At 44.0% G+C, this 13,279-nt stretch overlaps 1 protein-coding gene across 2 annotated transcripts in view; it reads left to right on the forward strand.

Moving 5' to 3' along the window:
- Positions 1-13,279, forward strand: part of SETBP1 (SET binding protein 1) — a 267,975-nt gene that overhangs the window by 179,753 nt on the left and 74,943 nt on the right. For both annotated transcript variants that reach the window (XM_058823563.1, XM_058823564.1), the window contains one exon: positions 5,436-8,910. In XM_058823563.1, the coding sequence (XP_058679546.1) occupies positions 5,436-8,910 (3,475 nt within the window). The remainder of the gene's footprint in view (positions 1-5,435; positions 8,911-13,279) is intronic.

Consider the following 13,279-nt stretch of genomic DNA (forward strand, 5'->3'; position numbering starts at 1 on the left):
AGGGTTTTTTCTTCTCTAGCAACATGTGTTCATGCATGTCTAGGAAGCAGAAACTAAAGAGAAAGCTTTTTCAAGGGGAACAAATAATTTGGAGCTTCTCCAGTTTTTAGGAACTCAGGACAAGAACAGAGAATGATTTTTCAGAATGCCAACTACATTTTCAGTCAGTGCCTGCAGATTTATTCATTCAGCCTGGAGCATCTCAGGCTGACAGTTTGCTAGACTCCAAAGCTCTGTTACCAGGATTGTCTGGAGTACTTTTGGGTATAAACCCAAGTTAAGAGCTCTGAATTCAGGCCTGCCTTCCCTCTGAGCAGGCTGGGTACGGGGATGGTCCAGTCTGCATGAAGCATCTGTGCCACAGCAAACTGCTGTGCCTGAGGTAAAACCCTCCTTTGCCTGGTTAGGAGACAGCGCCAGGGGATCCAGCACCTTTCCAGCTCAGGAGGCAAAGCAGAGCAAGTGCCCCCGTAGATCACAGGTTCACCCCATGGATTTCCGATGAGATGCCAGCTCCTAGGTGGCAAAATTGACACCAAAAAATGCTTGCAAGTTCCTAGACCACACAGAGGTTTTATGTGATGTTTTGATTTGTTCAGATTTGCTCTTGCTGGTGAGGCAGGGGTGGCCCCGAGATAAAAGAGAGGACTCACCAATAGCCTGTTGTAGGTGACATAATGCTTTTAGGGAAGACTTTCCTCCTCTTCTTTTCTTTTTTCTTTTTCTTTTTTTTTTTCAATTTTGTTTCCATCCCTGTGAAGAAGATAACAAAGGATGGCATGTCCTCAGAGCACACTGATGTGTCACTGTGGATGCCAATCCCCACAGACGCTCCTGATGTTATTAATTTTTAAAACAAACTTGCTGATTGAGGTTCTGACTGCCTTTAAATTGTCTCTACAAGGAGACTGTGTACTAATTAACCCACAGAAACAATCAATGATGTACCTTTTTCAAGTTTCAGGGTGATTAGAATATGAAAATGAAGAGCACAATGGTGCAGATGTTTTAAAATCACAGCAGACAGCAATTAGTGACATGGGAACCAGCTGCTTATCTCTCCAGATAAAGCCTCTTAATAGGGAATTACACTTGGGGAGCCATTACACAGATGGATCTGTGAATGATTTAAAGAGGGGGCGTTGTAGTATTAACTTTGATTTGCAAGCCAGATTCTTGACAAGCTTTATGTGTGTTACCTCCTAAAAAAGGTGCATTTGGAGTAGGAGGGAAACATCCCTTTAAGCACACAGATTTTTTTTCAGGTGTTGGGTTTTCTAAATGTATATTTTTATCATATTTTTTTATATTTTATTTTTTTAATTTGGATTTCTTTTTATAATCATTGTTGCTATATTACCAGACCATTGATTTTGTTGTTGTCATTTGCCCCCAGTCTTTGCATTTGGATTGGAAGCAGCATGTGAGAATGAGTGTGCAGACTGAAGCATCCTCAAAGAGTCCCTGGGGGATGGATTCTGCTGCTGGGTACTCCCTGCAGAGCAAGGTGCTGCTCCTCCTGGGACTGGTTCAGCATCATCTCCTCAGCTGCAAGGACTGCATACCAGAATAAAACTGTTTTGGGGACTAATCACATCTGCAGGTGCAGGGCTGCACAGGACTGGAGGGACAGCATAAAACACACAGCATAAAACCTCTTCTTTTCTGTGGACAGTGATCACCAGTGGATGAGATCTGTCCTGCTCTCAGTCTGCCCACCACTGCCCAAGCTGAGGCCTGAAACTCACCAGTTTATCATGCAAATCGTACTCCACTAATAAGAGGATGCTAATGTTATTCTACTAATAAGAGGATTGTAGTCTTATTCTTATAGTCTAAGGTTTAGACATGTGCTGGATCAGGTTGCTCAAGCCTTTCTGCAGTTACAAAAGCTATCATCTTCTTTTTGTTGTATTTTGCTTTCTTTAAAGGAAAGTTGGGATTATTTGACCTACTAAAAACATCCAGTAAACTGTATATGAAGGGAAATATTGACCAACTATGCTGAGTTGTAGTAAAATTACATGAGTTAATTTACACTTCTACTTCCCCAAAAGAAGAAGGAGCAGACTCTCAGTGCAGAAAAGTTGGCTGTGGAAGAAAATCCCATTTAATGAAAGGGCAAATGACAAGCAGAGGCCAGCACTGAAGTTTGAAGCATTTTTAGGGTCTCATAAACTAAAAAGTAAATAAAGATAAATCCTTCTGTTTTCATGAAAAAAAAGCTTACTATTCTTTATGCTGGCCTCGGCTGGCTGCCACAGGAACTCTATTTGAGCCAACAGCCCCATGGAGCTGGAGTATATTACATACTTACTGACAAATAAAGTAAAGAATTTGGGTGAAAGGTATCAAGATATCAGTTTCTTAAGATTCCCTTACCATCCTGACAGGTCTGACATCTCTGTCAGCTTCGCAGAGTCTTGGCTTGGCTGAGCTAGGCCTTGTTGGCTTTTTGGGATGGTGCTCACACAGCAGGGAGAATTGAGGCCTAAGCATTAGGACCAATGGGATCAAACAGCAACACAGATGGATACATGGGATATAAAATACACTTGGCCACATTACTTTCAACTAATTTAGTAGTGCTTTTAGGTAAACAGTCCCCACATATCCATTTCAGCCCCTGAAACCCAACCTGCTGCAGCAAAACTGTCTCTAGTCACTGTGCTGCAGAGGAATTATTTTTGGGTGGTGTGGATGTGTTTGGCAAGGCAGAGCCAATAAACGTTTTGCTGGAAGAAGTTTCATGGGGAAACCCAGCAGACTGTAATGTGCTTGGGCAGATATATAGTTCTGACATCCAGCTTAGGAAATGGAGTCCCCTGATCCTGCAGACCGGTCATTTTTTGAAGGCCTGTTGAAATTGGAGTGCTTATCTGCGTGATTAAATGCCTCCAGAGCTGGCACCTTTGATGAGATAGGCATATCTTCCTCATGAATTTTAAGATCGATGTGGTGGTGGCCTGTGCTGCTGGAGCAATGACAGGGCTATCATTGGGGATGTGCTGGGAGTTGCATCATCACTGTGTAATGTACAGGCCAAAGAAATGGGGCTGGAGGAGCCAAGCCCATATATCAGCATTCATTGCTGATCTATAGCTGGCCTCTCCATTCTGAGCCCTTATTAACTGCCTTAAAATACAGATCAGAGATTATTGCTCCTTCTAGGCCATGGATCTCCATGTCTGTGATAGATATGGAGAGAATAGGATGTTGCCAGAGTGCGATGGTTTTTTGTTCCCTGCTGTAACCTTCCTTCTTATTTTTCTCTCTTTTTTTTTCTCTTCCAAATGAAATGTTTCAGGTCATTTAGTTTCACGGCTCAGCACTTGGAAGTAATGTGGGTGTAAGAAGCTGGCTTGGCTGCAGGGATCTGTTCAGGAGCAACCTGGCCTTGCCTCAGTGTGGGTGCTGGGGCCCGAGAGGGGCCTCAGCCCAGCATTCCCAGGACTTCTTCCCATCATGAGTTGCAGTACCTTGGGGAGATGAGGTTTTCTGTGAGGCTGGAGTGAAGCACAGCCATCTCCCCCTGGGACATCACCAGGGCATGGCCTGCCCACCTCCTTGTGCCAGGACACCCAGCCTAGTGGGAGAAGCCCAAGTGGCCCAGGCAAAATGGGGTCTCAGGAGCTCTGGGATCAGTTTAAAATAATTAAAATAAAACAAGCTGTAAAACTCCAGTGCTGGTGCTGCTGGTGTCCCCTCCCTGGACCCATCTCAAGATATGGAAGTGGATGGGCCCCCTGTTCTGAAGGAGGGCATCAGTGTGGGTTGTGTCCTCTGTGTGCTGCAGGGCTCGTGTGTGGGAGGCCACTGTGAGGAAGAGGAGGAGAAGGATTCATTCCCCAAGGAATGGCCCTTTTCAGCTCTTTTCTCAGGCTGAGGAAACCGGGTGTCGCTCACCCACAACATCTGCAGCTCCACCACAGCTGCATGCTTTCACTCTCTCACTCCACAATTCCTGGAAATCTCTGTTTTCCCTGAGCATGGCTGGTCCATATGTGTGACAGCTGAACTATCCACAGGATTTAAGACTCCCTGATTGCTGCTCAGACAATGGACCAGAACAACTTCATCATTATTGCCTATTCCAGAAAAGCCACATGTCTATATTTATATGGGCATGAAAGATAGCTCAGCATCAATTTGTCAATAATGTGCATGTTTAGTGGCCACTAAATAATGTGCCAGGGGCTTGGGGCTGTCTTTTCAAACTTCTCTGAAGTTGCTCAGAACTAGGGATGCCTAATTTTCCCAGCTCAGAGGCCTCTTATTCCCTTTTGCCTGCTTGCCCCAAAATTTGTGTTGCAAACACCCCAAAGGGGGATCTAATGGGCTACTGAGAGAAGCTTAATTGTAACAGGGTGTTTGTAAGGAACACAAGACACACTGTATTTATTATCTACTTTTCTTTCCTTGGTTTTGTTTTTATTTTCAGTCTCACCATTTATTTGACATTCCCAACAGTGTCAGTAGTTTGTGCAAAAGCAGTTGTATGGTCTGACCCAGAGCTTTACAAAATAAAGCTGCAAAGTCAAGAAAAAACCCCAAAACAGATCAACCAAAGAAAGTAAAAAAAAAAATAGATAGATACTTTTTCTTTAAAAGGAAAAAGTTACAGCTGAAGTAAACATTTTTTTTTAGCTGGAGGCCCACCAAGAGAAAAACAGTAGAGTTTCTTTTGCTCTGTAAGAGACTTCAGCATAATTCTGCCCTTGCTGTAACCTCTGCGGCTTGAAGAGCTCCTGTCAGAGTAGAAATCATGTTGAAAATATCTCTCACCAACATTGCAAATAGCAGAGTTTTAAAATGGAAAGGGAGTAATGCAAATCTTGAACCTGCCAAGTGTGCCTCACACACTTGACGCTATGCATATGATTTTAAGCACTAAGTATGCAGGGATGGCTTCCATGTGGAAATTCAAGTAAATCTTTGCAGAATCTGTCTTCTCAGGGAAGTGGACCCATGCGTTCTCCTCTTGTTTGTTACAACTTCCAAGATAATTTTGCAGTTTTCTTGTTTACAATAATGAGTTTAATTGCTGCTGTTGAGCCTCAAGTTCTGTGAGTGATTATTTTTCAGGAAAAAGGCATTCTCACCAGGAGGTTGAGTTGCACCATTCATCCATTGAAAGGGGATATTTCACTTGTGTTTTAAATTAAAAATCAATAGACTATGTTCCCTTAGTAATTTTGCATTTATAGAAATAGTTCCACTGTTTTTAGAGTAGGGAAACCAAACAAAACTTGTTTACTGTGCATGAAATCTAAATGCAAATTTGGCTCAAATATAGGAAGATTTTATAAAGGTTTTTAACTCTTACAAAGTCATTGTTGTTATTCACTGCATAAATAAAGAGCTGCAACCAGTGGTTATGAATGGGCTGCTAAACTAATTTTATTTTTTCCTGTTTATTTTCTGCTCCCTTCCAGGTTTATGACAGGCCACAAAAACATTCTGCTCTGCACTATGATCCAGGCCTCCAACAAGACTTCACCAGTGACACCTTAAAATCAAAACACCAGCAGAAAAGTAGCAACCAGCACCACCTTGACTGGTCAGCAAGCTCCGACACTGGACCTGCTTCTCAGAGCTGCTTCATCAACACAGAGCCCAGCAGAGAAGCAATTAGTGCCACCAAGGTCTCTGCTCTGGAGCCAGGAGTTTCCTACAGCAAATCCCAGGCCAAGAAGTCCTGCAGCAGCAGCAGCAGCAGCTCGTGGGGGCAGCTGTCGGTCAGTAGTAAGGAGCTGGCAATTTGCAGCACAGTCCCATCACCCAACAGCATCAGCACGGCCACCCAGCCCAGCAGTGTCTCCGAGTGCAATGGGCTTTTGCCTCTTGGAGATCAAGAGGGAGCTGTGCAGCTGGAGGCCCCCGATCAGCCCGCTGGAAGTATGAAGAAGAAGTCCAGCAAGAAGGACTTGATGAGCCAAACCATGCAAACCACAGATATGGAGTGGGTAAAGAGTGCTCAGAAAGCGTTTGACAGCAAATCCCATGACAGCATGGAAGGGAAAAAGGAGTCTTACACGATGGACAGCATGTTGGATATGTCACCCTCGAAGCAGAATCCCGTTTCTGCCGTCACTTGTGAAAGTGACACCAATCACGTACGAATTACTATCCCAATAAAGTCTCCCACAACAGATGCGTCTGGCCACAAAAGGAAAAAGAGGCAATCCATTAAATCCTCCATAGAGAAAACTATCCAGGAGAAAAGCCTGCCTTCCGTGCTTGCTTTGAGCAGTGAAATGGCAAACAGGACCAGCTCTCAACCAGAGGGGAGTAAAAAAGATCTTCGAGCCACAAAGCCAGGGAAAGTGATTGAAAATGAGTCCCCCTTAGCAGCAATTGACAACAGTGTGTTCACAGACAAAGTGTCCCCCAACAGCGCTGCCCGACCCAGAAAACCTCTACCTGTGACATCCACTCTCCTCCCCACCAATCTTTCCACAGCTGGCAAGTTACCTGACATCCAGCACCCCAAACATGCAGCTAAGCGTCGGTGGACCTGCAGCAAACCTAAACCTATTATTCGGGAGACCTCCCTGACGACGTCTGAGAAACTGATGGTGGAGCCTCCTTCAGCCTATCCCATCACACCATCCAGCCCTCTGTACACCAATACAGACAGTCTTACTGTGATCACACCTGTCAAGAAAAAAAGAGGACGACCAAAGAAACAGCCTTTGCTCACTGTTGAAACCATCCACGAGGGGACCTCCACCAGCCCAGTGAGCCCAATCAATCGTGAATTTCCAGGAACAAAGAAAAGGAAGAGGAGAAGGAATCTGGCTAAGTTTGCCCAGATGGTTCCAGGAGAGGACAAATCCATCAGTGAACTCAAATTTCACAAAAAAGTCGGGAAACTTGGGGTCTTGGATAAGAAGACCATCAAGACCATTAATAAAATGAAAACCCTCAAGAGGAAGAACATTCTCAATCAGATCTTGTCCTCCTGCTCCAGCAGCATAGCTCTGAAAGCAAAAGTCCAGCCACCATCTAGTGCTGGGCCGACCACCATTGATGCCAGGCTAGGGAAGCAGATCAATGTCAGCAAGAGGGGGACTATCTACATTGGTAAAAAACGGGGCAGAAAGCCAAGGGCAGAGCTGCAGGCTCAGCCAGAAGAACCTAAGACAGCCATCAAGCACTCAAGGCCTGTTTCCAGCCAGCCAGAAAACCCAGCAGTGCCTTCCAACCTGCAGTCACTTGTGGCATCGTCACCAGCAGCTATTCATCCGCTTTCAACGCAATTAGTGGGGATCAACGGCAACCTCAGCCCTGCAAGCACTGAAACTAATTTTTCAGAGTTAAAAACTATGCCAAATCTTCAACCTATCAGTGCTCTTCCTACAAAAACCCAGAAAGGAATGCACAGTGGAACTTGGAAGCTGTCTCCGCCCAGGCTAATGGCTAATTCTCCTTCTCACCTCTGTGAAATAGGTTCTCTGAAAGAAGTCACGCTGTCACCAGTGAGCGAGTCTCACAGTGAGGAGACCATCCCGAGCGACAGTGGGATAGGTACAGACAACAACAGTACCTCTGACCAAGCCGAGAAAAGCTCAGAATCCCGCCGGAGATACTCCTTTGATTTCTGCACCCTGGACAATCCAGAGGCTATCCCATCTGACACCAGCACAAAGAACAGGCATGGTCACCGGCAGAAGCATCTCATTGTGGATAACTTTCTCTCTCACGAAAGTATTAAAAAGCCAAAGCACAAGAGGAAAAGGAAAAGCCTGCAGAACAGAGATGACCTCCAGTTTCTGGCAGACCTTGAGGAACTCATCAATAAGTTTCAAGTGTTCAGGATTTCCCATAGAAGTTATACATTTTATCATGAAAATCCATATCCCAGCATCTTCAGGATTAATTTTGATCACTACTACCCTGTGCCATATATCCAGTACGACCCATTGCTCTATCTTCGCAGGACCTCTGATATGAAGTCTAAGAAGAAGCGTGGTAGACCTGCCAAAACCAATGACACCATGACAAAGGTGCCTTTTTTACAAGGGTTCGGTTACCCTATTCCCAGTGGGAGTTACTATGCACCCTATGGAATGCCTTACACATCAATGCCTATGATGAATCTTGGTTACTACGGTCAGTACCCAGCTCCTTTGTACCTGTCTCACACGCTTGGAGCGGCTTCCCCATTTATGAGACCTACCGTGCCCCCACCCCAATTCCATGCAAGCTCTCACATGAAGATGTCCACCACTGCCAAACACAAAGCAAAACACGGAGTGCACCTGCAAACCCCTGTGGGAATGGGCCTTGGAGACATGCAGTCCTCCCTGGCCCCTCCGAAGGTTGGAGGAACAAGCCTTTCAAGTGGCCGACTTCACAAGAGGAAACACAAACACAAGCACAAGCATAAGGACGAGCGGATACTGGGGACTCACGAGGATCTGAGCGGTCTCTTTGCTAGCAAGTCCACTGGCTTCTCCAGCCACGCCATCAACGAGAGGCTGAGTGGCTCAGACAAAGACCTGTCCTTGCTCAACGAGAAGAGCAAGCACAAGGAGAAGCAGAAGCACCAGCATTGTGAAACCGGGCACAAAGGCTCAAAGAGTAACTTTGAAGTGGATACGCTGTCTACGCTATCACTTTCTGATGCCCAGCAGTGGTCACAGAATAAAGATAAAAGCGACTCAAGCGGTGATCCCATTGACTCTTGCACAAAGAGATACTCTGGTAATACTGAGAGTAATGGAAGGTCAGAGTCCCTGGACATGTTTGGTGAAATAAATTCCTCAAGTGAGAAGCGGGACAATGATGCAAGTGGGAATAAAAGAAGAAGCTTTGAAGGCTTTGGAACTTACAGGGAAAAGGACATTCAGCCCTTCAAGACAAATAGGAAGGACAGAAGTACTTTTGATTCTTCAGCCTCTTCAGGTAAGCTTTGTTTTATTCTATTTTACTTTGACTATTTGCTGCACTTGAATTTCAATGCTGAACAAAGAGAGACTCACCCTTTACAGCAAATACATTTATAAGATAATGACTTTTCAGTCTTTTGTAACTGACTGTCATTCTTCATTCAAACTTAAAGGAGATCAGCAAGAAAGTTGGACACATCTTAAGCCCAAAGTTTTACAAGTCTTTGAGTTGTTACACAGCACTTTTACAGATACTTGTCCTGCCTTGACTTATCTCTCTTGCTGCACTTCTTCCTAAAATCTTACCATTGCATTCTGCAACAGCAGCAATTGTAATTCCTGTTTGCAAGGTGGTCATCCCTCTAATCAATGTCTAACATCACAGGATCAAAGTCACTGTTCAGCATTTGGGAAAAGAGCAGAGTCTCCGCTCTGGCCCTTAAAGTGACCAAAACCCATTTGTTGATGGGGTGGACTGGACAGGTGGGAAGGTGTGCAGCTGTGTCTGTGTCCCATTAATGTGTTCTACTGCTGGTCCAGAGGCATCCACCATGGTAATGGCTGGCTGAATATTTAGAGATCCTGAGTACAGTGCTAATGTAAATCTGTCACTTCCAGTCCACAGGTGTCACGTAAAATAAATATCCTGAGCATTGAGGGCTGTGGGAAGGGACTGGTGTCATGGAAACAAACCCTCTCCAATGGACTCTGAAGAGTTTTAGGTCTCATGACTTGGAAATATAAGCTGGGTGGATGAAGAGGGAGGAAGCTCCTTTCAGCTGCTAAGGACATCTGTTCCTCTCCTGCAGAGTGGGGAAAAAGGGAATCTCAATCTTGCCTGAGAGAGTGAATTGTACTTTACAATAGGGAGCTGCTTTTGTGATGGCACAGAGGCAGGTGTTTCGGTGCATTACAAATGAATTTAGCTCGGGAGCAAGCCCAGTGCTTCCACACCATCAGATATTTACCACAAAGCAGATTTCACACTTAGCTCTGGAAAGGGGTGAGCTTTTCTGAACCAACCAGTGGTGGATGAGATTCTGATGTGCTAAAAAAAGACCTTCAAAGAAAAGTAGCTGATAGCCTTCAAAATTAAAAGAAAATTAACTGAGAACACAAGAGTAAAGAATTTGTACAACTTGCCAATGTCAGGATCTCAAGTTTTTTACTGACTTGTAACTGATCAAGTTCCAAAGACAGATCATGCTTAAGCCACCTAAGCATTTCCAATTCCTTCACCAAGACCAGAATATGAAATGCAGCATTGAAAAATGGTCTGAAATGACAGATTACCCCCAGAAAACATTCCCATTCATGATATCATATTATATTAGACCAGTTGTGACATCAAAAAATGATACATCCAAAAATATAGGAAAAGAGATTTAAATAAGTCTCTGAACATCAGAGTTGCAACATGCCTGACAAGGAACAAAGATATTCTCCACCAAGTGCTGCAGTGGCTATATCATTAAGGAAGCTGGGTCCTGGCACATAGGATTAAAAGCCTTCAAAGTGTTTAACAAGCTTTTTTTAATTTTTTTTTAATGGAAGTTCACATTTTTCACAGTTTGTTAACAGCCTTTGCATTTGTAGCCTTTTTGCTCTTTGAACAGAAGATGTTTGCTAAATCTGCTAAATTTTCAATATATTTCACTAAGGCATAGCAAACTGTCAAAATTCCCAACAGTGTTGAACTCAAATTAGTTTCCAAAGTAGGAGCATGATCCCCACCAGGCTGATTTGAAGATGGAATTAGTAAAGAAAAAGTCGATTTCATGTTATTTTCCTTCATTTTATACCCCATGACAATAAAAGTATAAGATGGAGGGCTAGAACTTGTCATGGGAGCGCCATAAGATTTGCAGTTTAAATTTTTTAAACTAGCTCTTGTTTAAACCGAAATTGGTATTTTTATTTATTTTTTGCTCTTCATGCTTACAGCCGCACAGCAATCCCCATGACCTAATCCATCACCTCTCAGATTATTAATCAATTTCTTCATTGTCATGCTATTATTTAGATGGAAAAATCATCAGCAGTTAGCGAAGCAGAGCCAGATAACCAGAGCCATACCTTGCACTACAAGGAAAAATACTAAAACTAAACAGCTCTGCCAAGAAAGGCCTGGAGCCAAGACTGCTCATTAAAGCCTAGAAACATCTGTCTGCTTATGAATGCCCAAGATCTCAGAGCAGCTTTTTTCCTCTCTGCCTTTGACCTTCACTGGGATTCCCAGCAGAGGTCTGCACTTGAGTCTAGCCATAACTATTTAACCAGTTCCCACAGAGGGAGGATTGCTCTCTTCCATGATAACCTTCACCTTCTTGCTCCTATCTCACCTTGCATTTCCCTGAGGAGATTGACTAATCAGACAAATATAAGGAAAAAGAAAGAAAAAAAAAGCCCTATGAGGACATATATGTCCATCCCAGGAGGCAACTTCCATAGCCTGATTGCTCTTTCCTTTCAATATTTGTCATCTTTCACAAGTTAAAAATAATACATAACAGAGATAAGAGGAGACATCCTGAATATTCTGATGAAAGCTGAAAATAGATTTATATCACAATTTCAGTGTTATCTCTACTGCAGTGGCATTTTGGTGTGCTCAGTGGTGCCATTTGCAACTTCATTGCATTCTTCTGGAGATAAAATATGTAGCAAAATCTATCCACATTCAGTGGATATATCTGTGATGAGAGGGTTGAGAGAACCATTTATGGTTTTTTTTGGTGATTCAGGCACTGCGGTTTGTTTCAGTGTGGTGTGCAGCTGCAGGTACCATTGTGTTGTTGTTAATTTATGTCTTTGTCTCTGTTGTGACAGTGCTTAACCATTTCTGAGAAGTTTGGTGCTCCTTGGTGATAAATAATGGTCCTGCTTATGGTAGAAAACAGTCCTGTTGTACAATCTTTAAGCCTAGGTATGATTTTACTATCTAGAAAGGTATAGGCCATAAAGGGAAGAGTTGTCCTTCATATCTTTTGGAGAAGCTGGCTCAAGAGAGGTGCCTGGCACAGGTTTCCCTGAGAAATTATGGATGTCCCATTCCTGGAATTGTTCATGGACTTGGTTGAAGTTTCAGTACTGTTGCTAGTGGAAGGTGTCCCAGCTCAGCCCAGGAGGTTTGGAAATAGATCCAAGGTCCCTTCCATCCAAACTATTCCATGATTCTGTGATCTGATGTGGAAATCTGTGCCCAAAGTGAACAGACCCATTAAGGGAGTGTCACCAGTTACTTTGGTTGGTCACAACAAAAGTCCATTTCTTGTCCTGCACCAGCCTGGACTATCACTGGCCATTCTTTAGTGGAGCTCTCGTGAGCTTTGAGCCAATGTACATCTTTTGGGACCACTTTGGGCTAAATCTGCAGTGTTAATGCATATGGCTAATTTCCCAGTGGCCTGTTCCACACCATTCTTCTGGAGAAACTGGTGCTCCTCCTTCCTTCCATAATAACAACTCTTCCTAACCACTCCTCATGTACTGTTGCATCCTGGTGCCTTTTTCTGAAATTGTTATTTTTGCTAAATTTCTTGCGCCCATCCAACCCTACTGCATTTAGAAAGACTAATTAATCAAAACTAATTTAACAGTGCTTTTCTCTTTAGCTGAAGGCTATTCCAGTGGCATTAGCCTGGCCTACAGGCAGGAAGGCAGCATAAAGCGTTTCTGATCCTGCCTTGCCACAGACACTTGGGCACATCCTGGACTGATCTGTCAAGCTGTGTGCACCAAGCATTGGTTCAGCTGACTCCTTCCCTCCCACAGTCAGAGGTACACCCCAACACACTTGCAGAGCAGCCTTGGAGTCCCCGTGGCACTGTGTGACCTGAGGCACTGTGCACAGCTGCATGGCTGAGCCTTTCATCTGCCTTTCAGGAGTTACTGAAGGCCCAGGTGAGGGAGCCAGGGAGAGGTCACAGATTGGTGCTGCAGCTGGGCTGGGGACGCTGAGAGTAGAGATGTTTTAAAGGGGCCCTCGTGGCAAACTCCACATCTCCTCGTCATGTGTCTGCCTGTTTCCTGATGCTGGAGAAGAGACTTCTATTGCTGATGAGCAGCCTCAATGCCACAGCTCATCCCACAGAAAAAAAAAAAAAGGAAGATTGTTTGTCCCTTACTTTTTTCCTTAGGTGGAATAATGAGGAAAAGCACATTTAACCTTTTAAGATGCATGGATAAAATGGCAATTTGCATGTACAACCTGTCAGATTATGTCCTAGTTACAATCACTGCAGGCCAGGATGTAGCTGGGGGTAAAGCAGAGGTTGAGAGTTGCTGTATGCAGGGCTACATTTCTGATTTTCTTGGTAGTGAGACTAATCAAGGTCTGTGCTACTTTACTGTCACACTATTTATGCCTCCTTGTTGTTTTTTTT

Source organism: Ammospiza caudacuta, chromosome Z (genome assembly GCF_027887145.1).
Source record: "Ammospiza caudacuta isolate bAmmCau1 chromosome Z, bAmmCau1.pri, whole genome shotgun sequence".
Taxonomy (NCBI): Eukaryota; Metazoa; Chordata; class Aves; order Passeriformes; family Passerellidae; genus Ammospiza; species Ammospiza caudacuta.